At 52.4% G+C, this 23,916-nt stretch overlaps 6 protein-coding genes across 6 annotated transcripts; 3 read left to right on the plus strand and 3 right to left on the minus strand.

Annotated features, from left to right (window-relative positions):
- Positions 1–1,830: 1,830 nt before the first annotated feature.
- Positions 1,831–7,750, plus strand: LRP88_10593 (1,3-beta-glucan synthase; the record flags this gene model as incomplete). Its single annotated transcript, XM_083247049.1, has 3 exons — positions 1,831–2,003; positions 2,062–7,368; positions 7,420–7,750. 3 exons carry the CDS (start codon positions 1,831–1,833, stop codon positions 7,748–7,750), a joined length of 5,811 nt encoding a protein of 1,936 aa, XP_083098162.1.
- Positions 7,751–9,071: 1,321 nt separating this feature from the next.
- LRP88_10594 (serine C-palmitoyltransferase LCB1) lies at positions 9,072–10,788 on the plus strand (the record flags this gene model as incomplete). The annotated part of the gene is made up of 4 exons (XM_083247050.1): positions 9,072–9,302; positions 9,354–9,454; positions 9,516–10,521; positions 10,576–10,788. 4 exons carry the CDS (start codon positions 9,072–9,074, stop codon positions 10,786–10,788), a joined length of 1,551 nt encoding a protein of 516 aa, XP_083098163.1.
- Positions 10,789–11,492: 704 nt separating this feature from the next.
- On the minus strand, positions 11,493–12,010 carry LRP88_10595 (uncharacterized protein; the record flags this gene model as incomplete). The annotated part of the gene is made up of 2 exons (XM_083247051.1): positions 11,493–11,819; positions 11,873–12,010. The coding sequence occupies 2 exons, from the start codon at positions 12,008–12,010 to the stop codon at positions 11,493–11,495; spliced, it is 465 nt and encodes a 154-aa protein (XP_083098164.1).
- Positions 12,011–15,517: 3,507 nt separating this feature from the next.
- On the plus strand, positions 15,518–16,658 carry LRP88_10596 (glycoside hydrolase superfamily; the record flags this gene model as incomplete). The annotated part of the gene is made up of 3 exons (XM_083247052.1): positions 15,518–15,593; positions 15,646–15,668; positions 15,852–16,658. 3 exons carry the CDS (start codon positions 15,518–15,520, stop codon positions 16,656–16,658), a joined length of 906 nt encoding a protein of 301 aa, XP_083098165.1.
- A 1,113-nt stretch (positions 16,659–17,771) lies between these two features.
- LRP88_10597 (NYN domain-containing protein) lies at positions 17,772–19,136 on the minus strand (the record flags this gene model as incomplete). The annotated part of the gene is made up of 1 exon (XM_083247053.1): positions 17,772–19,136. One exon carries the CDS (start codon positions 19,134–19,136, stop codon positions 17,772–17,774), a length of 1,365 nt encoding a protein of 454 aa, XP_083098166.1.
- A 1,282-nt stretch (positions 19,137–20,418) lies between these two features.
- Positions 20,419–22,146, minus strand: LRP88_10598 (CBS domain-containing protein; the record flags this gene model as incomplete). Its single annotated transcript, XM_083247054.1, has 3 exons — positions 20,419–21,121; positions 21,172–21,635; positions 21,724–22,146. The coding sequence occupies 3 exons, from the start codon at positions 22,144–22,146 to the stop codon at positions 20,419–20,421; spliced, it is 1,590 nt and encodes a 529-aa protein (XP_083098167.1).
- Positions 22,147–23,916: the final 1,770 nt, after the last annotated feature.

A 23,916-nucleotide genomic window follows, 5' to 3' on the forward strand; every position in this document is an offset into this window, starting at 1 on the left:
GCCGGATGCGCCGTTCAGGGGCGTCTTTGCCCCAGTGGAGGCTTCCAGAGGCTCCAGCAAAGGAAGCACGCTCCGCTCCAATGATGACGCGTGGCTGGCCATTTCTGAACGGTACTCGAGGTATACTTGAAGCACGAAGGTTCCGGAGGCCCTATCTCACTCTGTGGAGTCCTGCCTCAGCCATTTCAGTGCAAGATTTCAGCAGGACAAGGGCCAGTTGAGAGCAGATGATGTAGCCACCAAGTACTGGCGGGACTCGCACACCAAGCACCATGCCCCCGAAGAACCCGCAGTGTCCGCCTCTAAAAATGACCAACCAACCCCCTAAAAACTGGCTCTCAGTCTCCCGCTGACCAATCGAAGCTCGTATCCCCTGGCACCCCCGGTCGACGCCCCTGGCTTGCGCTGCGACTGGCGGGCGCGTTTAGGGGCGATGGGCCTCTGGGATCCAGAGATGGGATGGATGGGGGGATGGGAAAGCAAGGAACGAGGAGCTGACAACCTGGAAACCAGCCGGGCGATCCACTGTTTGGACAACGCATCGATGATGGAGGGAGGGAAGATTGAAAAGAAGGAGGAGTGAGAGACGGGATCAGGATGGAATGCTTTTGGTTCCCCCAGCACACGCGGGGAGAAACAACAACAACAAGAGACAAGCAGCGAATGGGGGAGTGCGAAGAAACGAGGGGGAGGACAAGCGGAGAAAGAGGGAGGGAGCAGCAGCAATGGATTGATTGATTGATTGAAGGGAGGGAGGCCAAAGAGAGGCCGGCAGTGTTAGAGGAGCTGGTCGATGGGGTGGTATCTGGTACTTTGCTGGTTTGCGATAACGCCTGCTACAGTGAGTGACGCCCGCTAAGCTTTGCGGCAAGCCCGCTGAAACTCAACGACGACACCTCGGTTATCGTCCTCGAATTACTCAATTTTACCTGATTCTGAGCCTTGATCCGAGTTAATTTGAGCATGTCCTCTGCTAATATTTCGCCTGATGATTTAACAAGAATATCACAGCTTTAACCAATACATTTCCCTGGATTCGCTGCGATAACTCACGTCCTGACCCAGCGCAAGTCCTCAGTACTACGGCCCCTAACACCACTTATCCCCGGAAGGCAGTCGCTCTATCCGTATCCTGCCCAGGTCAATCTCCTGCGCCCCCTGTTCCTTGCGTACACGCCCCCACATTTGTCACGCCCCGAAACTCGCCCTGGATAACCCGGCGCCGAGACAAGCAGCGTTTCCCTCCCTCCCCGTGCTTGCTCAAAGGTCAAACCACCAAAAACCACCCTCGCTCAACTTCTCCTTTGCTGTTCTTGCATTTAGCATCGCCGACACTCTTTTTACGGCTTCTTCAGCTCTTTTTTCCTAGTCTCGCCGTTTCGCGACGACGCCCCCCTCTTCCTCGAATCGGTGCTTCACGCTCGCTTTCCAGCTGCGACGTGATCGGTCCAACCCCCTTCGATTCGAGACACTACATACCATCGCTTGGCACTGCCTGCCACAACCACTGCCCGTTCGGCCTTTGACAACATCTCTGCATCCAACGTCTTGCTGTGCCGGCCACGCTCGTTGCTTCCTCATCCGATCTGGTTTCTCAGTTACCTCGCTCGTTATCCCCATGTGTACCTCGAGGTGAGTTTTGCGTGGTCGATTGTGCTTGCGGTTGCACCTTGTGCCTGCGTCTCCCATACATCATCTGCCCTCATGAGCCTCCGGTTGCCTCTGGCTCCTGGTTTCTTCTGCCTATTTTCGCGCATGGCTTGCACCTCAATTTCTCGACAATGCTAACGTGCTCATTTCGCGCCCTGCAGATAAAACAATTCAATCAACATGTCGGGATACCCAGGCGGTGGTCACCACGACCAGTATGACGATGGCTACGGCCGTCAGCCTCAGGGAGGGAATCAGCAAGGTGGAAACACTGACTCCTACTACCAAGACGATCAGTATTATGACCAGGGTTACGACAACCACGGTCGCAATGAGGGCTACTATGATGAATCGTAAGTCTGCCGCTTTTTGGTCGAATTGAGTTTGCAGTTCTTGCTAACGGTTCTGCAGTGGCTACTACAATGCCGATCCCAACAACCCGTACCACCAAGACGGAGGCTACTACGATGGCCACGATCAGTACCAGGACGACTACTATGGCAATGGCAATGGCCATGGCCAAGGCCAAGGCCAGGGCGGATATTACGACCAGGACTACGACCGGGGCTACAACGGCCAGGGTGGCCGCCATGGCTCCGAGGAGGATTCCGAGACCTTTAGTGACTTTACCATGAGATCCGACATGGCCCGCGCTGCTGAGATGGATTACTATGGTCGAGGCGATGAGAATTATAACGGTTATAGCGACGGCCAACGTGGCTACCGACCTCCTTCGTCGCAAATCTCCTATGGTGGCAACCGTTCTTCCGGCGCCTCTACTCCCAACTATGGAATGGATTATGGAAATGTCCTTCCTGCTGGTCAACGCTCCCGAGAGCCCTATCCCGCCTGGACCTCTGACGCTCAGATCCCGTTGTCCAAGGAAGAAGTGGAGGACATCTTTCTCGACCTGACCTCCAAATTCGGTTTCCAGAGGGACAGCATGCGTAATATGTACGACCACTTCATGATTCTCCTCGACTCGCGAGCCTCCCGCATGACCCCCAACCAGGCTCTTCTTTCGCTCCACGCCGATTACATTGGTGGTGACAATGCCAACTACCGCAAGTGGTACTTTGCTGCTCACCTTGATCTTGATGATGCTGTTGGCTTCGCCAACGCCAAGGGGCTCAATCTGAAGCGCAAGGGCAAGAAGAAGAAGAAGGAACCCGCTGCCAACGAGGCCGAGACCCTGCAGGACCTGGAGGGCGACGACAGCCTCGAGGCTGCCGAGTATCGCTGGAAGACTCGCATGAACCGCATGTCTCAGCACGACCGTGTCCGCCAGATCGCCCTGTACCTGCTATGCTGGGGTGAGGCCAACCAAGTTCGATTCATGCCTGAGTGTCTATGCTTCATTTTCAAGTGCGCCGACGATTACCTGAACTCGCCTGCGTGCCAGGCTCTCGTTGAACCGGTTGAGGAGTTCACCTATCTTAACAACGTTATCACTCCCCTGTACCAGTACCTCCGAGACCAGGGTTACGAGATTCTCGATGGCGTTTATGTTCGTCGCGAGCGCGACCACAAGAACATCATCGGTTATGATGACTGCAATCAGCTCTTCTGGTATCCCGAGGGTATTAACCGCCTCGTCCTGCAGGATAAGAGCAAGCTGATCGATGTGCCCCCCGCCGAGCGATACATGAAACTGAAGGACGTCAACTGGAAGAAGTGCTTCTTCAAGACGTACAAGGAGTCTCGCTCTTGGTTCCATTTGATCGTCAACTTCAACCGTATCTGGATCATTCACCTGACCATGTTCTGGTTCTACACTTCCCACAACGCCCCTACTCTTCTCGTCAAGAACTATGAGCAGCAAGTCAACCAGTCTCCACCGACAAGCAAGGCATTCTCCATTGTTGGTTTCGGTGGTGCTATTGCGTCTCTCATCCAGCTTATCGCGACTATTGCTGAATGGGCCTACGTTCCTCGACGCTGGGCTGGTGCTCAGCACTTGATGAAGCGATTCTTCTTCATCCTCCTGGTCTTCATCCTGAACGTCGCTCCTGGTGTTGTTGTGTTTGGGTTCTCGAGCATGCTCAAGGAGAGTATCCTCAAAATTATTGGTATTGTCCACTTCATCATCGCCATCATCACGTTCATCTTCTTCTCCATCATGCCTCTTGGTGGACTGTTCGGCAGCTACATGAGCACGAAGTCTCGTCGCTATGTCGCTAGTCAGACTTTCACTGCCAGCTGGCCTGTGTTGAAGGGAAATGACATGGCCATGTCATACGGTTTGTGGGCTGTCGTCTTCGGTATCAAGATGGGTGTCTCGTACACTTATCTGATTCTGTCTTTCCGTGATCCTGTCCGATACCTGGCTATCATGAACGTCGACAGCTGCCTGGGCGACAACCTGCTATTGAAGGGAGAACTTTGCAAGTGGCATCCCACCATTGTCTTGGCTCTCATGGCTTTCACCGATGTCATCTTCTTCTTCCTCGATACCTATCTGTGGTATGTGTTGCTCAACACGCTCATGTCGGTTGCCCGATCTTTCTACATCGGTTCTTCTATCTGGACTCCCTGGAGAAACATCTTCTCTCGCCTGCCCAAGCGTATTTACTCCAAGGTCCTCGCCACAACCGACATGGAGATCAAGTACAAGCCGAAGGTTCTCATCTCGCAGATCTGGAACGCTATTGTCATCTCCATGTACCGCGAGCATCTCTTGGCCATCGACCACGTTCAGAAGCTGCTCTACCACCAGGTTCCTTCGGAGCAGGAGGGCAAGCGAACTCTCCGTGCTCCCACCTTCTTCGTGTCGCAGGAAGATCACTCCTTCAAGACCGAGTTCTTCCCCAGCTACAGCGAAGCCGAGCGCCGAATTTCCTTCTTCGCCCAGTCTCTGTCCACCCCCATGCCAGAGCCCGTTCCAGTTGACAACATGCCGACCTTCACTGTCATGATTCCCCACTACAGCGAGAAGATTCTCCTGTCGCTCCGTGAGATTATTCGTGAGGACGAGCCCTACTCTCGTGTCACCCTTCTCGAGTACCTCAAGCAGCTTCACCCTCACGAGTGGGACTGCTTCGTCAAGGACACCAAGATTCTTGCCGATGAAACCTCGCAGTACAACGGTGACGAGAACGACAAGGGCGAGAAGGACACAGCCAAGAGCAAGATCGATGACCTTCCCTTTTACTGCATTGGTTTCAAGTCCTCGGCCCCTGAGTACACTCTCCGCACCCGTATCTGGGCCTCCCTTCGCTTCCAGACTCTGTACCGTACCATCTCTGGTTTCATGAACTATAGCCGTGCCATCAAGCTTCTCTACCGCGTTGAGAACCCCGAGGTTGTTCAGATGTTCGGAGGCAACACGGATAAGCTCGAGCGCGAGCTCGAGCGCATGGCCCGTCGCAAGTTTAAGATTGTCGTCTCGATGCAGCGCTACTCAAAGTTTAAGAAGGAGGAAATGGAGAACGCCGAATTCCTTCTCCGCGCTTATCCTGACCTTCAGATTGCTTACCTGGACGAGGAGGCCCCTACCGCCGAAGGCGAGGAGCCCAAGCTCTACTCCGTTCTGGTCGATGGTCACTCTGAGATCATGGAGAACGGCATGCGTCGACCCAAGTTCCGTGTTCAGCTCTCTGGTAACCCCATTCTCGGTGACGGAAAGTCCGACAACCAGAACCACTCCATCATCTTCTACCGTGGAGAGTACATCCAGCTTATCGACGCCAACCAGGACAACTATCTCGAGGAGTGTCTCAAGATTCGCAGCGTTCTTGCCGAGTTCGAGGAGATGAAGACCGACAATGTTTCTCCCTATACCCCTGGTGTCAAGAACGAAGTTCGATCTCCCGTTGCTATCCTTGGTGCTCGCGAGTACATTTTCTCAGAGAACATTGGTATTCTTGGTGACATTGCCGCCGGAAAGGAACAGACATTCGGTACCCTCTTTGCTCGAACTATGGCTCAGATTGGTGGCAAGCTGCATTACGGACATCCCGATTTCCTCAACGGTGTCTTCATGACGACGCGTGGTGGTGTGTCAAAGGCTCAGAAGGGTCTGCATCTGAACGAGGATATTTACGCCGGTATGACTGCCCTTCTCCGCGGAGGACGTATCAAGCAATGCGAGTACTTCCAGTGTGGTAAGGGTCGTGATTTGGGTTTCGGTTCCGTCCTCAACTTCACAACCAAGATCGGCACGGGTATGGGTGAGCAGTTCTTGTCTCGCGAGTACTATTACCTCGGCACTCAGCTTCCTCTGGATCGTTTCCTCTCCTTCTACTACGCCCATCCCGGTTTCCATCTCAACAACATGTTCATTATGTTCTCGGTTCAGATGTTCATGATTACTCTTGTCAACCTGGGAGCCCTCCGCCACGAGACCATTCCTTGCAACTACAACCGAGACGTGCCTATCACCGACCCTCTCTTCCCCACTGGTTGTGCCAACACTGATGCGCTCACGGACTGGATCTACCGCTGCGTTGTCTCGATTCTCTTCGTCCTGATTCTCTCGTTCATCCCGCTTATCGTCCAGGAGTGCATGGAACGTGGTGCCTGGCGCGCTGCTCTCCGTCTCACCAAGCAGTTCTCGTCGCTCTCTCTCATGTTCGAAGTTTTCGTCTGTCAGATCTACGCGAACTCTGTGCAGCAGAACGTTTCGTTTGGTGGTGCGCGATACATTGGTACCGGTCGTGGTTTTGCCACAGCTCGAATTCCCTTTGGTGTCCTGTACTCTCGATTCGCAGGCCCCGCCATCTACTTTGGAGCTCGACTTCTCATGATGCTTCTCTTTGCGACCCTCACGGTTTGGAAGGGTGTTCTCATCTACTTCTGGCTCACTCTGCTGGCCCTGACCATCTCGCCTTTCCTGTACAACCCCCATCAGTTTGCCTGGAACGATTTCTTCATCGACTACCGAGACTACCTTCGCTGGCTTTCACGTGGTAACTCGCGAAGTCATGCCTCGTCCTGGATCTCGTACTGCCGACTCTCGCGAACTCGCATTACGGGTTACAAGCGCAAGACTCTGGGCGATCCCTCAGCCAAGATGTCAGCTGACGTCCCCCGAGCTCCGCTTGCTAACATCTTCTTCAGCGAGATCTTTTCGCCTCTGATGCTGGCTGTTGTGACAATTCTTCCTTATCTGTTCATCAACGCCCAGACTGGTGTTGTGGCGAGAATCCAGCCCGATAATGTCAAGACCAAGATCCAACCGACCGACTCGCTCATTCGACTGCTCATCATCTCGTTCGCCCCCATTGGTGTCAACGCAGGTGTTCTTGCTGCTATGTTCGGCATGGCCTGCTGTATGGGACCGGTGCTTAGTATGTGCTGCAAGAAGTTTGGCAGTGTCCTTGCCGGTATTGCGCATGCCACCTCGGTCATCTTCCTCCTCATCTCCTTCCTGGGCATGTTTGTTCTTGAGGGCTTCAACTTTTCGCGAACAATGGCTGGAATGATCGCCGCGACCGCGATTCAGCGATTCTTTGTCAAGCTTATCGTGTCCTTGGCTCTGACTCGTGAGTTCAAGTCGGACACTTCCAACATCGCCTTCTGGACCGGAAAGTGGTACTCAATGGGATGGCACAGCATGTCTCAGCCTGCCCGAGAATTCCTTTGCAAGATTACCGAGTTGTCCATGTTCTCAGCCGACTTTATTCTGGGCCACTGGCTCCTCTTCTTCATGGCTCCTGTCATCTTGATTCCCAAGGTCGACATGCTGCACTCTATGATGCTGTTCTGGCTTCGTCCCAGGTAAGTTTCCATCGCATGGCTCACTTGGGTATAAACTAACAGTTGCAACAGTCGTCAAATTCGACCCCCTATCTACTCGATGAAGCAGTCCAAGCTTCGTCGCAGACGCGTGATCCGATATGCCATCCTCTACTTCACTCTGCTGATCGTGTTCATCGCGCTCATTGTCGGACCCGTGGTTGCCGGCAAGTACGTGGGAGATGCTATCTCGTCATCACTGAACGGCCTCGGCTTCAACCTGGTGCAGCCCACCGATCTCAAGCACGACAACACCAACAGTACGTCGCAGACTGGTACTGGAATGGCGGGCTACACTGGAGCTGGCAAGTCCAAGACGACTGGTGCCCAAGCCTCGGTCACGGCCAAGATCAAGCTGTTTTAAGAGGTGGAATAAGGGGGCAACAGAGCCCACCACCCGACCTTTGAAAAGACAAGAGTCTGCTTTTGGACAAGGTCCACGATTGCGTGGCTGTCAGCAAGTTGCATGCATTCATGGGCGCATCCAAAGTCTTTTCGTCGGTTCTACTGTTGTTGTTTTTCGAAAGTTAAAGAAATTGCAAGGGATTCATGTTTTCGTTATCTCCTTTTGGTCCTGCACATGATCAAGTTTATAGACAGACAGAGGATGAGGAGAGACGAATCAGACCAGGCTTTCGCTGGCTGAACTGGGCTGAGAGATCTTTTTGGAGGGAAGGCGCATTTTTTACCTCATTCTAATGTGTACTATGAAAGGAAAAACACATGGCAATTTTTAGACGCAAATGCAAATAATGTTGAACAATGTTTCTTGCCGTGAGTGATGCATGTGTGGTCTGTGAGCGATGATGAAGCCAACGTCAGGGGTGGCCTTTAATTCCCGGGGCATCCGGAACATTGGATCCCTGTTATCATTGTTTCAAGTCGAAGGCCTCCAAGTTGGTAACAGCGCAAGCGAAGCCCATCCTCGTCGTCTTGTTTGGGCTATCATTCAGTGATCTGGCCAGTGACTGATGCTCTTAACTGCATACATCGTCCACTGAGGATCGCTACCTACTTCTCTCCCTTAGCCTATCCTAATTCATGAGAGAGGCCATCGTATAATTGATAGAAAATCATTAGAATATTACCCAACTTTATGATAGTCCTTGATATATTTATGCTAATATCATCATAAAGGAGAAGGCATTTTGCCTCGTGCACGTCGTTCGTCGCATACTAGCTGCTGTGTACTCCGTAATTAGGTGGCCTCCATTGCTCATGAAGGTTGTATCTTCGCGCAGTGCTGAATCCACCAACGACTGGGCCGTCGGTTCACTGAAGCCTGGAGCATACTAGGTATCTCATGCTCTTGATGATCTTCAACCTGGAAACGCTTGCAATTTGCAGCAGAAATGCCCCCCAATTTTCTTAGCGAGGCAGCGTCGGCCTGAGCGACCCCTGTTTAATGGGCGAGCCGACATTGATGTCAGTGGCCAATCAGTGCAGCCAATGACGCCCCCGACGGGCTTTTAGCGGGAGGCCCCTGGAAATCCCATGCAACAGTCGAGCCATCACCGCCAGAATCAATCGTCGACGCTCGAATGCGAACCTCGACTTTCCAACCACGCACGTGAAAAGGGCATCTCGACGACGCTGAAATTGAAGAAGATACGACTCTCCCTTTACATCGCCCTGCATCGACCGACACATAGCTTCCTCAATCATCCAGCAAGGCATTCGCAGCCATGGAACTCGACGCCCTCCAGGCCCGCGTCAGCGAGAACGTCGACAAGGCCCTCGTCTACTTCCACAAGGTGCCCGGCTCTGCCGTCCTCACCCGCTACATCCAGTCGAGCTACCAGAACGACCCCGTACGATCCGCCATCGAGCTGGTGCTGCTGCTCTACTTTATCCGCTACCTCCTGTCGCCTTCCTACTCGACGCGCAAGGAGAACTTTGTCAAGCTCAGGGAGGATGTAAGAAAGATGCGAGACACGATATAGGGGCTGCTTGCTAATGTGCAGTAGGAAATTGAGGAGTTGATTGATGAGTGGACTCCTGAGCCTCTTGTCGCTGAGCAGACGTCTTTCGAGGTAGCTGAGAGCGAACGACTTCCTGTTCTCGTTGGGTGAGCATCACCTCCTATCGGTTGTCATGAGGCAGTACTCGATGCTAATACGTACATACAGTCCTACGGGTCCCAAGTCTAAGCTCTCCAACGGCCGAACCGTGACCAACCTCGCCTCGTACAACTTCTACAACTTCAACGCCAACGATCAGATCAAGGAGAAGGCCATTCAGGTCCTGCGCACATACGGAGTCGGCCCCTGCGGACCCCCCCAGTTCTACGGCACCCAGGACGTCCACATGAAGACCGAGGCCGACATCGCTGCCTACCTGGGCACCGAGGGCTGCATCGTCTACGCCCAGGCTTTCAGCACCATCTCAAGTGTCATCCCTTCCTTCTGCAAGCGCGGCGACGTCATCATCGCTGACCGCAACGTCAACTTTTCCATCCGCAAGGGCCTGGAGTCGTCGCGAAGCAACATCCGCTGGTACGAGCACAACGACATGGATGATCTGGAGCGTGTCATGCAGGCTGTTGTTAAGGAGCAGGCCAAGGCTAAGAAGCTCACCCGCCGCTTTGTTGTTACCGAGGGTCTGTTTGAGCTTTCTGGTGACTCTATCGATCTGCCTCGTCTGGTTGAGCTCAAGGAGAAGCACAAGTTCCGTGTCATTCTCGACGAGACCTGGTCCTTTGGTGTTCTGGGACGCACTGGCCGTGGTATCACTGAGGACCAGAACGTGGATCCCCAGCAGGTTGACATGATTATCGGCTCTCTCGCTGGTCCTCTCTGCGCTGGTGGTGGTTTCTGTGCCGGCCCCAAGGATGTCGTTGAGCATCAGCGCATCACCTCTTCTTCTTACACCTTCTCCGCTGCCCTCCCTGCCATGCTGGCCGTCACCGCCAGTGAGACGCTGAACCTGCTCCAGTCCAACCCTGATATCCTGACCCAGTGCCGTGAGAACATCAAGGCCATGAAGGCGCAGCTGGACCCCCGGAGCGACTGGGTTGTCTGCAACAGTTCCCCCGAGAACCCTGTCATGCTTGTTACCCTTAAACCCGAGGTTGTGGCTGCCCGCAAGCTGGAGCTTGAGGATCAGGAGCGCATCCTGCTGGACTGCGTGGAAGAGGTAAGTTCCTTTGTTTCTGCGCAATATGATGAATGCAGACTAATTGAGATGCAGTCCCTCGCCAACGGTGTCATGATTACGAGGACCAAGACTCAGCCATTCTCGCATGCCATCAAGCCCAAGGACGGTGTGTGGTATGCCCAACCCGCCCTGAGAATCTGCATCACGTCGGCGCTGTCCAAGAAGGACATTGAGAAGGCTGGTGTGACGATCCGACATGCCATCACCAAGGTTATGACCCGCAAGACCAGCAACAAGGCTGCCTAGACTCGAAAGCAATGAATCATATCACGACGCTTTAGAGGGATGTTGCACACCTAGAAAGTGATTGGCAATTCTTTGGGTTACGCTGATGGACGCACCAAGCTGAGCCAGACCCTGCAAGGGAGGGTGGCTGGGCGGCTTGTATATAGACAAAAGACGGGACTATGGGTTCATGTGTATCTAGTGGCTGGAAGCCATGCGAGAAAGTAATGATTAATAGATGCGGCCTTGTGAGGCGGCATTGAATGAATATGATGTTGTACGTTGGCCTTGGTGTATTGGATGAGCTGATGAGGATGTGCTGTGATAAGAGTTGGAACCTCCTCACGATTCTTACTGTTTAACTGACTAACAGTTAGGATGATTTCTGTATACGCCGATGGACATCCTCTCCCATATCCATCCTATTTATTAGTAGAGTTTGCCTGGTGTTGGCTCAGAGTATTTGTGACTTCATTGTTCCTCCGTGTCCTTTCTTGTTTTCTGTCCCAGAACACCGAAACGGCCATTCACGCACTTAGCTCCTCATTCCTCGCTCGTGGACCATCCACGTAAGTCGAATACTTTTCATTGTATTGGCTGTGATGTCTGCTCCAAATATGAGGCATGTAGTAAAGCCAATCAGACCAGGTATTTGTCGCCTTCCATATCGCCCCTGAATCCTGTCCACCACCTGTGCCCAAGCTAGATGTCCATCAAGCCAACCACTACTTCCGGAGCTGTGTCTTCTTGTCACCCCCATCATCTTCCTCACTGGAGTCGTCTTCATCCTCATCGCCCTCATCGTCGTTGTTATCACCATCATCCTCAGAATCCTCTTCATCGCTGCCCTCGTCGTTGCTGTCATCTGAGTCCTTGACGGAAAGCTCCTCATCTGAATCATCCACAGAGGAGTCAGAACCCTCGGCGGAGTCCGAGCTACGTGCCTCATCCACGTCGTCCTGGTCGCCGTACAGTGCTCTAAGGCCGAGATCTTCTTGGCCCCAGTGGCGGGACTCGGCGTTGTTGTCATCGCCGCGCGCGTTGATGGCCCCCTGAATCTATAATCAGCACGAGCCCGAGTCACGAGGGAAGCAGACATGCTCACGTTGGAGATGGGAGGCGGGATCTCCCGCTCAAGACTCGCCGCGCGAGCCCCAACGTTTTCAGCCCAGATTCGCCTTTTTCTGGCGAGGTTCGCCATGGCCTCATCTCTCAGCGGGTCCCAGTTCTCCCAGCCTAGCAGCTTGAGGATGTCGGGTCTGAACGCAGGGGAAGGTATGATGAATGTTGTGAGTGGAACTGTTGTTGAATAGGGGCTTCGTGGATGATGTATGTGGGTATGGGTGAGGCGTTGTGGTTGTGATTGCGATTTGAGTGAAGGGCCTGGGCTGTTGGCAAAGATCAGAAAGAAATTCCGAGAGGTAAAGAAGAAAAGAAGAGGAGGAAGAGTTTGATTTGCATGAGAACACTTTTAATATCATGCCTCGTCCTAAGACTTAGGATTACGGGATATCATCATAAGGATTTATTTTCTCAGTTCCTCAGGTATCGATTCTCTCTTTCTCCAGGACTTCATTTTTCATCCTTTTCTTCTTCATTTTTCTCACGCGGTGATCATCACTTTCCCTTCATTCCTTCTTCGAACCTCGTTCGCGACGTGGGGATATCGCTCTGAACGAAAGGCTCTGGGCTATCACTCGGGGTTAGATAGAACGCATCGAGAAGAGGGTTATCCGGATATAAAACGACCGCCAAAAGACGGACATCAAGGGGCACGCCTATGTGTGTCTTCTTGTCTGTGGTAGTTAATTCCTGCTGATTAGCGATGAGCCAGTTGTTATGACGGGTGAAGCCCTCCCACACGATCTGAACCCCCCTGCGATTTCCCACAAGCCCGGCAAAACTGATGAGAGGTTTGACGCCTCCGTCATCCAAGGCATGTAGACAAGCCAGACGTCTGCCCATGGCCAACGGAGAGTTTATCCTATGATGGTTTATGGACGCACAGCTCTCTGACGGAAAAGCCCACTGGTGGCCTCCTCGGCACTGCTGAAGAACTCCCTTTTGCTGCAGAGATGCGCGTGAGACGCAAGTTCCGATGAAGTGGCATGAGAGGACCAAAGAACGACATCTAGAGGCATACCAAAAGCTCAAGAGGGATGAGAGACGGCTCCTGGAGCGCAACCCTGACGCACAACTCGGGGCCGGCTGGCCAGGAAGCATGCTGTGAAGGAACGATGGCATATATGCAAGCCGTGCAACGGGAATTTTGGCACAGCCATGGTCTTGAAGAAGCATCGTCGTGGCGAAAAGCATAAGCGCAACGTTGGTTTGGCTATGGCGGGCTCAAAGAGGGCATTCAATCAATGCCATGTGTGCCAGAAGCAGTATGTTCAGCGCCAAAGCCTGTACGACCATTTTCAGAAGATTAAGCATGGAGATGGCCATCCCCTCAAGTCACCTTCAAGAGGGCGATTCCGTTGCAAACCATGCGGTCAATACTTCCGCTTCAAGTCGACAAGCAGCGTTCTCCCGATCAAGTCAAACGTCAGAACTCTGGAAGACCAACAAGATCATTCTGTTCAGGCTATGATGGCAAGCAGGCCAGAGGAACTCAGAGCTACGAACGCCGACGTCGAGAGGCTCCAAAAAGGTGGCGGGAGAGGGCAAAAGACCCTTTGCTCAGTCTCTTCAAGCCTCTTACCTAAAGTTAGAAGAAGAAAGAAGTGAATAGGAAGCAGATGCATAAGTAAGAGTCTAAGAGTAAATAAAGTAGCCTATGTTATTTAGGTAAGGGGTTATGTTCTAACGTTTGCCTTGATTGGGGAGAACGCTGCAAAGGCCATCACCGTTACTATAGATCAGTCGACTTGAAACGGAGGTATTGATCGCATGGTTGGCAATAGAACTTCCCCCTCGAACTTGATTTCAGGGGATGATGTCTGATGGCTCGAAAATGGCGGTAAAGGGTTTGACTTTGTTACACATCAGGCACTTGATCTCGAGTTTCCCTAATCTCGGGCGCACTAATTCAGCTTTGAATGCATGTATTTGTGTGCCAATATGGATGCCTTCTCAGTGCGGCTACAGTGAGTTGTGGCTTCTTTCACGGTACGCTCTCTGACTCGCTTGTCGGCTGTGCGCTGTGCGTCCAGGTGCCTTTCTGGACGCAGGCGTCTCTCGTCTGTCGTCTCTCTTTGACTTCAGATACTTGGGCAAATCTCCATCTCTCGCCCTCTCGCGCCACTTCTTGGGAGCTTGCGTCTCACCCACATCTCGGCGTTCGCAGCTCTGAGTTCCTCTGGATTAGCAAACAGGCCACCAATAGGCTTCTCTGTCAGTGAACTGTGAGTGCACAATCAATCATAGCCTGAAAATAATGGCCTCATCGGCCTTGAGCCGTCGCACAACGACCATCTTGCCTACATGTCTGGTATGTTAGGTGACGGGAGGCGTTCAGCCTCTCATCGGTTTTGCCGGGCTTGTGGAAAAACACTTACCTTAATATCGTGGCTTATTTTTATTTATTCTTAGACTTTTCTTTATGTATCTTCCTCTTATTCTCTTCTTTCTTCTTCTAAGTTTAGGTAAGAATTTTATAGAGGCTGCGTGATGGGAACTTGGCCGCGCAACTACAAACGCAGGGATGTATGCTATCGAACATCGTCGTCTCCAAGCGTTGGGAAACAATAGGGTAATTGCAGAAGACTTGGCACATCACTGTCAAAATGTTACATCATACAATGGGTCCATCCTTGGTAGTTGAGTGAGCGATTCAGTTCTCACTGTACCTTGCAGCTCTAGTCGTGACTCTCCCTTGCCAAGCATCTCTTGTCCACACTCACTTCTCAACATCTGCAGCCCGGCAGCTTGGCACAAACCAGGTTTGTTGTGTCCTGCAGAAAAAGAAATCGGATCAAGTAAGGGGAGACGGAAGAAGAAAGATTGCTCGTTATGCGGGTTGGGTTGAGACCCTCAGCTGACATCTGTTAGGTCTCAGATTGTGCATTCCTGGGGGAGATTGCAAGGCTTGGGCTGCACTCGGTGACAACAAAAGAGGCGTTCCATTCCAGGCGCGTACGGTTACGCAAGATATGATCTTGTCCTCTTCGTCTGATGATCTGGGCCTTTTTGCTTCCGGATGAAAAGGTGATGATGGTGCTTGGGGAGGGGCGAATGAGGTTATTAGACTGCGTGCGGAAGGGATTGGAACTCGATGATTCTGGGCCAAGGAGAGATGGAAAAGAAAGTTTATATATAAGAAGATGAAGCTGAGGCTCGAAAAATAGAAGAAATGCTTTGTTGACAAGCGCATCCCCCATCTTGTACCGCGACAGTCAAGCCAAGTCGACTCAGCCTGGAGTTGAGCTGGAGTCTTGCCCGACACGTGCCCTCCCTTCCTCCCTTACCTCGCACCTAAGAACCACCTCTTCCCCCCTTGCATTATTTTTTTCTCTTCTCTTCCTCTTCTTCATACTCATTCATTCGCTTTTTACCTTGAAATATTTCATCTTTATTGTCCACTTCCTACAGAGCTTTCTCTCTTTTTGCTCTCTTGTCATTCTCTTTCTCCTTCCTTCGTTCGTTCTTGGATAGCGGGTTATTCACTCCCGTCTTCATTACACTCACTCTTTCTATTGTCCTTTTCTCTCGTTCACTGTCGTTTCTTTGGGCCTCTTTTTGTAGCCTGTTCACTCTTTATTTTGACTACTGTACACCTACCTACATCCATTAACATACGACCTACATCTTGGGAATAATGGTTCTGGGACGGTTCTTTACTGCGGCCGTGGCCTTTGCGGCTACTGTTGCTGCGCTACCCGTTGGTAAGTTTATGGAAGAGCTAGAGTGCTGGAGCAAGGCTGATAATAACTTTAGGTTTCCATATTGAGGAGCCAGACGTGTAGGTTCTCCTGTTGAGGCTGGACATGTCGCCAAGATACTGACCATGCTCTAGCATCACCACCATTACTCTTACCACCGCTGCTACCTATACCCAGACCATCGCTCGTGCCACGTCTACTCCCACTGGCACCGAAAACGGCGGCGGTTATACTCCTCCCAGTCTCCCATCCGGCCCCAAGAACGGCAGCTCCGGCCTCCCTGGCATCTCGTACGCCCCCTACCGTCGCGATCATCAGTGCAAGACCAAGGATCAGGTCAAGAATGATATCGACCGTCTTGGAGGTTCCTACTCGCTCATCCGTATCTACGGCACCGACTGTGACCAGGTGCCCGTCGTCTACTCTTGCGCCAAGGAGAACAACATGAAGGTGTTCCTCGGCATCTGGGACCTCGACTCTGTTCAGGAGGAGGCTCAGAAGATCATTGACGGCGTCGACGGCGACTGGTCCATAGTTAGCACCATCAGCGTTGGAAACGAGCTCGTCAACAAGGGTGAGGCTAGCCCGGAGAAGGTCCTCGGTGCCGTTAAGCAGGCCCGCCAGATCCTCCGTGCCGCCGGATACGAAGGCCCTGTTGTCACTGTCGATACTTTTGTTGCTGCCGGTGCGAACCCTGAGCTCTGCGCTGAGAGTGACTACTGCGCTATCAACGCCCACGCCTTCTTCGACCCTACCATCTCTGCAGACGAGGCTGGCGTCTGGCTCTCCAAGACCATCGACAACCTCAAGGCCAAGCTGCCCAAGGACCAGAGGATCGTCGTCTGCGAGAGTGGCTGGCCCGTCAAGGGTAAAGCCAACGGACTGGCTGTCCCCGGTCTGGCCGAGCAGAAGCTGGCCATTTCGGCCATAGAGGAGGCCTTTGCCGACCACATGGAGGACCTTATTCTCTTCTCTGCCTTCAACGACCCCTGGAAGAAGGAGGAGGCCTGGTCCTTCAACGCGGAGCCATACTGGGGCATTGACGGCGCTGTTTCGTCGTCCGACTAGTTGAGGTTTCGATGATGTTTTTTGCCCGTTTACACGATTTCTTGACACTCACGTCTTTGTCCTTTTTTCTTCTCTTATGCTCTTTTGGATGTTGCTCATCTTGTACGATAGTGGATGACCTTGGGCACCCTCCGTCGTATGGCGGGACTGTACGCGCCTGATATGTCGCCAAGGGGATGGGAATGGACGTTGGACATTCAGCTACAGGAGAAACGAAAAAGAAGGAGAAGTTTACAGTAACGAGGCACTCGAAAATTAGTGTCTGGACTTAGGCTTGGACTGTTGACGTGCTGTTCCCATCCCCTTTGGCTGTTGTTGTTTTTTGAGGGGGTTGAAAAGAATATCGTCTTGTATTATACTTGAATGAATTGAATGGATCAGGATTATGCACTTTTAAATGGTATACATCCCTTATATTTCGGCTCTGAAAAGATGTGTAGTTTTGGAGAGCCTGGCTCTGAGCATGTTAAGGGGGCAGCTGTGTTGATCCGGTGCCAAGTTGAGCAAAGGTATCGCGTGGTTTAGAAATCCTATATTGTTCTATAGGCAACGGAGTAATCTAAGCTTATTAAGATGGTACCCTAAGGCTGGACAGGGATAGATGGGTGTTAGGGTAAACGAGTGAGTAGAATATCCTCACACATGATTCACGAGCAACAGCATCCGTGCTTCACGCACTCATCTATGCAAGGATAGCTTCAAGCTCACGGTGGATCGGCCATGCAGAGAATCTGGTGATACATAACTCGATGCTATCAAGCTGAGTAGAACATCCATCATCGGACATCATCATCATTTCGAGTCCTCGTTAATCCACCACCCACCCTACCCAGTCATCACCATGCTAGGATCAACGCCGAAACATCGTCCCCAAGCAAACGCTTTTGCCCTCCACAAAGGTTTCGTTTTCATCAGCCTCAAAGAGACCTGGTGGTGTCATATACATGATCTGGAAGGATTGTTGAACGTTGTAAAAAGTTGGTTCCCTGCTATGGCATTGGCCAAGACAATGCCTCGAGATATGCGCCAAGAGCACTAATCGTGAGACCACGTCTCTTGCCAACATCTCGCCTAGATGTGCTTCCTATTTCAGAAGACACCAAGACGAGCTGCTTAGCAGGTCCAAAGTTCATCCAGAAACTGGTCAAGCTCAATGACACGAAACCGGGAGCCGACGCCCTCCCCCTTCCACACGCCGCTCCAGGCAGACGAGAGGCTCGACCTCCACGACACCACCTCAACGTTCCAGCCCATTTTCAGGGCGCGCTGGGCGTAGGCGAGGAAGCCGTCCGAGTACTTGGCCGGCCGGGCATCCCCGGTGGCCAGGACGAGCGTGCCGGGCTTGTCAAAGTACTGCATGACAGACTCGCCGATCCGGATCTGGAGCGTCTCGTCTACCATGTCCTCGACGTAGCGGGAGCCGTGGCCCTCCACAGTCATGTTCTGCGGACGGCGGCTGCGGAGATCGACCCGATAACCGAGGTCTTCCAGTTCCTGGATGAAATGGGGTTTCTGTTTGTCGGGATGCATCGAGCACCCAACGTTGAGCCATTCCGCGTGCCGATCGCGAACCAGGAGTTTGTGAAAGAACTCGAGATTCATCTGAGGGAGCGGAATGAAACGTACAGACTCTGGGAGAGAATATCTCGCCCTCAGAGCCTTCTGAAAGCCAATAATGATGTTGGACATGTCGATAAAGACATGGATCCCGTTGGAGGCCACCTCTGGAGCTTCCTTGCTTAGCCTCGAGTCAGTGACGTGCTGGTGGACGAGCTTGGTCATAAGAGTCTCGTGTTTAACCTCGGCTGACTCTGCGTGGCCGTGGATCTCCGTCGTGGGGCCGTATTTGACATATTGGTAGGTGATGAGGAGGTGCCGGGACTGTTCGGGTTCAATATTGTCGATGACTTCAATCTCAGACTGCGAGGAGTCTCTATGATGAGACTTGTCTTTGGCCTTGGATGCCTTGGCCTTCTTCTTTTTCTGTTTGGCCAAGTTCTCGAGCGGAGATTCGGTCGAGCTTGGGGGTGTTGATGCGGCGGTTGAATATGCTTTGCCCGGCAGTAAATCAGAGTCAGAGCCAGACCCAGTCTCTGAATCAGTGATGGGGTCGACTTGGGGCTCGTCTGACGTGGCCTGGGGCAAAGCAATCGGCTGAATACTCGAAGATGCTTCGACAGGCCGCTTTAGAATAGTGATTGGTGTCGTCTTCAGAGGGGAAGTTGGCTGAACACGAAGGGAATCTTTGGGATCCTTGACGCCAAGGCGATGGAAGAGCCGCTGAAAATTCCCAAGGCTGATGGGCCGATCGGGTGGAGGAGATGCCCACAGAGACAGATGTTCCGAGTTGAGTCTCGTAGTAAAGTCTCCAAGCTTGAGCGGGCCTTTTTCATTCGAGGCCATTTGGTCCAGTAGCTTGTTACTACCAGGTGGTTCGTGAGACGAATCGTCTGCTGAAATAGTCGGTGAGGATGCCATGGTGATAGTCACAGGCGTGGATAGACATATGGGTTGGCTGAACAGCGTGTAACTGGCGCGTCAGGGCCCGGAACGTCTCTTGTTGGGCGTTCAAGTGGCGTCAAAATGCGATAGACCAGAAATGAATCCTTGAATAAGATTGTATCTTTCGAAAGGAGATGGATGAATGGCCTGGATGCGTGATTCGCCGCTTCTTTCGTCGACAGATCGAGTCCCAAAAACCAGAGTGCCAGGAATCGAAACAAAGACTAATGAGCCGTGAAAGCCAGAGTACTATAGTAGAAATTCGCCAGAGATGATGCTCGCGCGTTGTATATCGCCGCTTGGAGATGAGTGATGAATCCAGCGGTTGATTGAATGCGGAGATCGGGCTCACGGAATGGCGCGAGTCAAGCAGAGCAAATCGTGAAATAGCGCAAGAGACAGTGGCTGCGTTAGAACAAGTAGAAAGCAAAGTTGAAAGATGAAAAAAAAAAACAAAGAGTATCTCGAAAAAGACGAGCAAAGGACAGAAACGGTGACGGGAAGAAAAGTCAAGTTGTGAGTCAAGATGCCGAAGAAAGGAAGAAACGTCGAGACTGCAGGTGGTGATGCGTTGAGGCTGAGGGTCGGCCTCCAGTGGCGAATAATAGCGGGGGTCCAGCCAATTAGGAAGTATAATCTTCGCCACAATCCCAGAAGGGATCTCGGATCCAACGGCCGCCGGAGAAGCCACCAAAGGGAGCGAAAGTGGCTGGTATGTATCCCACGCTGCCACGCGCCACAGAAGCTCAAGGATGCATCAGCCATGCGTGCATGCCGAGTCACAACGATTACACAGAAAGGAGCATTGACTTGCTTGTCAAATTCTACTTCAGCTTCGCATATGATAGCCTTTTCATACTTGGTACGGTATGTAAATGATACGGCACAATATTCCCTATGTCCCCAATTTGCGCTCCCTCATAGATAACCCAGTAAAATCGAGCCATGCCAGTCTCTAGAGAGTGTATGATATGTATAAGATAGGCTGAGTCCTGCGCATGCTCTTTGCTATTAGGCGTATACACGTTTCGGTTGCCAGTCAGGGGTAACGTTGAGCTCGAGGTTGACAATAACCTTCTCCAATGCGAGGAGAGTCCGTTATGAAGACAAGAGACTCATGTTTCCACCATAGACAGCGTTGTCCGGTCTTTGATCAATAGAATCGAGAATCGCGAAGAACTGGTTGTTGCCTTTCGATAATCCTCAGTAGTCAAATAAACTCCAGAAATCAAATCGAGACGAAAAGTCGATATCCTTATCACCTCCGTAGGTCGATGCTCGCACGCGACGATTCGAAGCTGGGTCGCACCGAACTGCTGGAGCTTCGTCTCCGTCGTGCTCGCTGCTCGCCAGGGTCTGAAGGGTTGAGGCCCGTCGACCTCGCAAACATATTAAGCACATCTGTCAGCGAGATGACGCCACTCAACCTGCCCGAGAGCCGTGCGCCCGCCATGGCAGAAGCGGGCACTGCAGATGTGGGGACTGGGGATGCTGGTATTGCTGCAGCGACAACGGGCGACGGAGGCGTGGGATTCGCAGGCGCGCTGGGTGCGGGCTGCACGGCGGGCGGCGGTGGTGCAGCTGTACTGGTGAATCCCTGAGGTCCCATCAAGGGCGTTGCAGGAGCTGAAGGCGAAGGAGATGCTGACTCTACCACCCACATCCGATGCGATCGAGTAGCGACAAGTTTGGCGACGGTGTGAGCTAGAGTCGAGTAGGGGTTGACATAGAATACGGGGAACACGTCCCGGCCGTGTTCGACACCTCGCTCGTTCAGAATCACCGAGATAAAGTTCATGCATGACGAGTTGAGCAAGTGAGCATTGGAGCTCTTGGTCAAGTGTCGAACATCCTTGGTCGAGATATTGCCCACCACGTTCAGACCGTTATCGACCACGGCGACACTGGTGAGGCCTTCATTGTTCATAAGAGTGAGGGCGTCGGATAAGGGCGAGTCGGAGCTTTCATCCAGTTAGCTGCCGAATCATTATTGCGCAAATGTGCGACTCACTTGACAGAGACGATGTCCTTTGTACCAATGCCTAGATCCCGAAGCATAACAGGGTAGAGCCGGTCAATCGAAGCAAAGTTAACGCCCTCATTCCAGAAGAACTCGACGATCCGTAGCTGACTCGCGATGCCCACGACATCACCGTTAGGCGCTGTCACCAACAAACGGTGAATACCGCTGCCGAGAATCTGGATGGCCTGAGCGAGGTTCTCACTGCCAGGCAGCGTGACCAACGATTCCTTGCGGAACAGGGGCATGACGTCTCGAAGGGGAATTTCACCCCCCTGTTGGGCCTTGGATAGAATCGAGTTGAATATTTCGACCTGGTCCTCCTCGGGTTTGGCGAGTCCGACGACGACGAGCAGGTAGTAATTGAGATCAGTGTAGTCGAAGGTGGAGGTGGCGGTTTGGGTGGAAGCATCCTCGCGGACTAGAACGACATTGGTGGTGCTCTTAAGGAGGAGCTATTAAGCCTGTAGTTAGCATAACGGAACGGAAGATCATGGCGTTGCGATTACTGCAACATCTTTTGAGGCGCGTTGGAGAGCTTACCTTGGTAGCTTCTTCAATGCTGTTGTCGAGCTCCACCCACTTAACGTCCTCGGGCGACACAAGCTCCCCGACCGCGATATCGCGCCAGTCACGACCAGCGAATTTCGGATTCGCGTGCTTGTTTCCGGCGGGAGGGTGATTGAGAAGCTCTTGAAGGGCTGCCTGGGTAAAGGATGGATGGCGCTGGGAGCGGGGCGAAGACGGCGCATTGCGCAGGTTCTCAGCGAAGCTCTGGCGATGGGTGGACTTGGCCGCGCTCTGGCCAGAGCCAGCAGATATGGATACGGATGGAGATCGTTGGGAGAAGGAGGGAGGTTTATGGGAGGCCGACGAATTGGACACGGCGCTGTTGAGGCTGGTCGAGCTGGTCGCGCGGGCGTCCTTGAGCTCTCGAGGGCCGGAGCTCGTTGATGGAGGGTCCATGATGAAAGAGGTTATGTTTAGTCCCTTCGATGGATTGGCTGATAGGTATGAGATCGGTAGATTGATTGATGGTTTGGAGAGAAAGGCGATACAGCTGGCGGAGGCAAGAAAGCTGGACTGGAATCAGGTAATATATGATAAGGTGATGGAGGCTTTGAGTCGCGACGACTGACAATGGGCAGATGGCTGATGGTAGGTATGGGATGGCGTGGGCGAGGGAACAAGAGGGACTGGACTGGAGACGGCGGGGCAAGACGCGGCGCGAGAAGGAGGGGCTGAGCTCCGATGAATGCGATCCACCAGAATTCAAGATCTGAACAAGAGTCACAGGCCAGGGGTCAGGATAGGTTCAAAATTCAGAAGGACGACTGCCAAGGGAGGAGGTTGACTGAGCGGCGGATGAAGTGGAATGGTTATTGCAGCGGAGGTTGGTCTGGAAACAGGCGAGGGGCACGAGGTTACAATCCAAAGTGATGACTGGGCGGGGGGCCTTTTGCATGATGACATAGCCATGGGATTGGTGGAGTGCCCCGCGATGGATGGATGAGAACATCCATGTCCACAGAGGTTGGGCTAGGAAATCAACGGTAGATATGCCGAAAATTAAATCAATGCTGGAATTGCTAGAAATGTGACACCAGATCGCCCATCACCAATTATTTCACGATATTGTCGCAAAACGCGGTAGCTATCGACCAGGATTGATGCCCGCATCCAAATGATGCACAGTCAACACCTGAAGATCCATCCCAGAAAGTGCCGTGTCTGGGCAACGCCTCAGTTGATCCGCCGGAGCTTATCACGGATCACTCACAAAGATCGAGACGTCACTGGGCGAGCAAAAAGTGCGGGATTGACAAGGAGCCCCCCCTGCTTGTCCACCATCCACAGCCCGTGCCCGAGGCTCGGGTTCCAGCTACAGCCCCGAGTCTGGGACTGGTTCGATGACGGGGAGCGTTGACAGGAAGAAGCCGGGCGCCATGTTTTGATGGAAGGTGTAGGCGTTGGCATGGCTTATCTACAGCGAACCAAGTTGCATGGATGAGGGCTTCACGGGACATTGCACCAATGTACGATTGCGAACCCTATCTGGCATGCACTTGTCAACGCTCCTCAGCCTTGCGTGGGCGTACTTTGGCGTGGGCGACTTACAATTGTGGAGGTGATGAATTGTGGACACGCAACCGGAGGGGAGGATTACGCACGAGGAAGACTAGCTCTCTACAATCCATAGCAGTGAAGGAAGGCTCATAATATATAAGGGGTATTTACTGTACTGCTAACATCCACTAACTATGCAGGGTATCAGGGGCACAAGCAATGCGCAACTGATGTTTCGTCACGATATTCCCATACCTTCCAGCTCGCACTAACAGATGAATCGAACCACAATGCCGGTCATGTGCCACAGGAGGATAGGAACCATTGAGCCGCTTTTACCGAACGAAGCCTAGAAACTCATAGTACTAATATTCAGAACTATGCTAATTTGTTTGTTTGTAACTCCTTTATACTTGGATATCCAATGGCAATGTGTACCTATGTAGTGGTTGTTCGTCGCTGCCGACCACTAACAGAATTGCTAATATATTTGCAGGCATAATGCTAGTGTACACACCTTAGTGGTGAGGTGGGGCGATTCTGAGTTGGAAAAACGCTTCCTACCCAACTCGAGCTGTCAAAGGGAGAGAAAAAAACTTGGCCAATTATTTCTTGGTCCCCAAGAGCTCTTGTACGATGTGCTCTTCGCCCATTGGCCACACGTTTGGT

This window comes from Fusarium phalaenopsidis (assembly GCF_050370095.1).
Source record: "Fusarium phalaenopsidis strain FUZ10S chromosome Unknown contig_32304, whole genome shotgun sequence".
Classification (NCBI taxonomy): Eukaryota; Fungi; Ascomycota; class Sordariomycetes; order Hypocreales; family Nectriaceae; genus Fusarium; species Fusarium phalaenopsidis.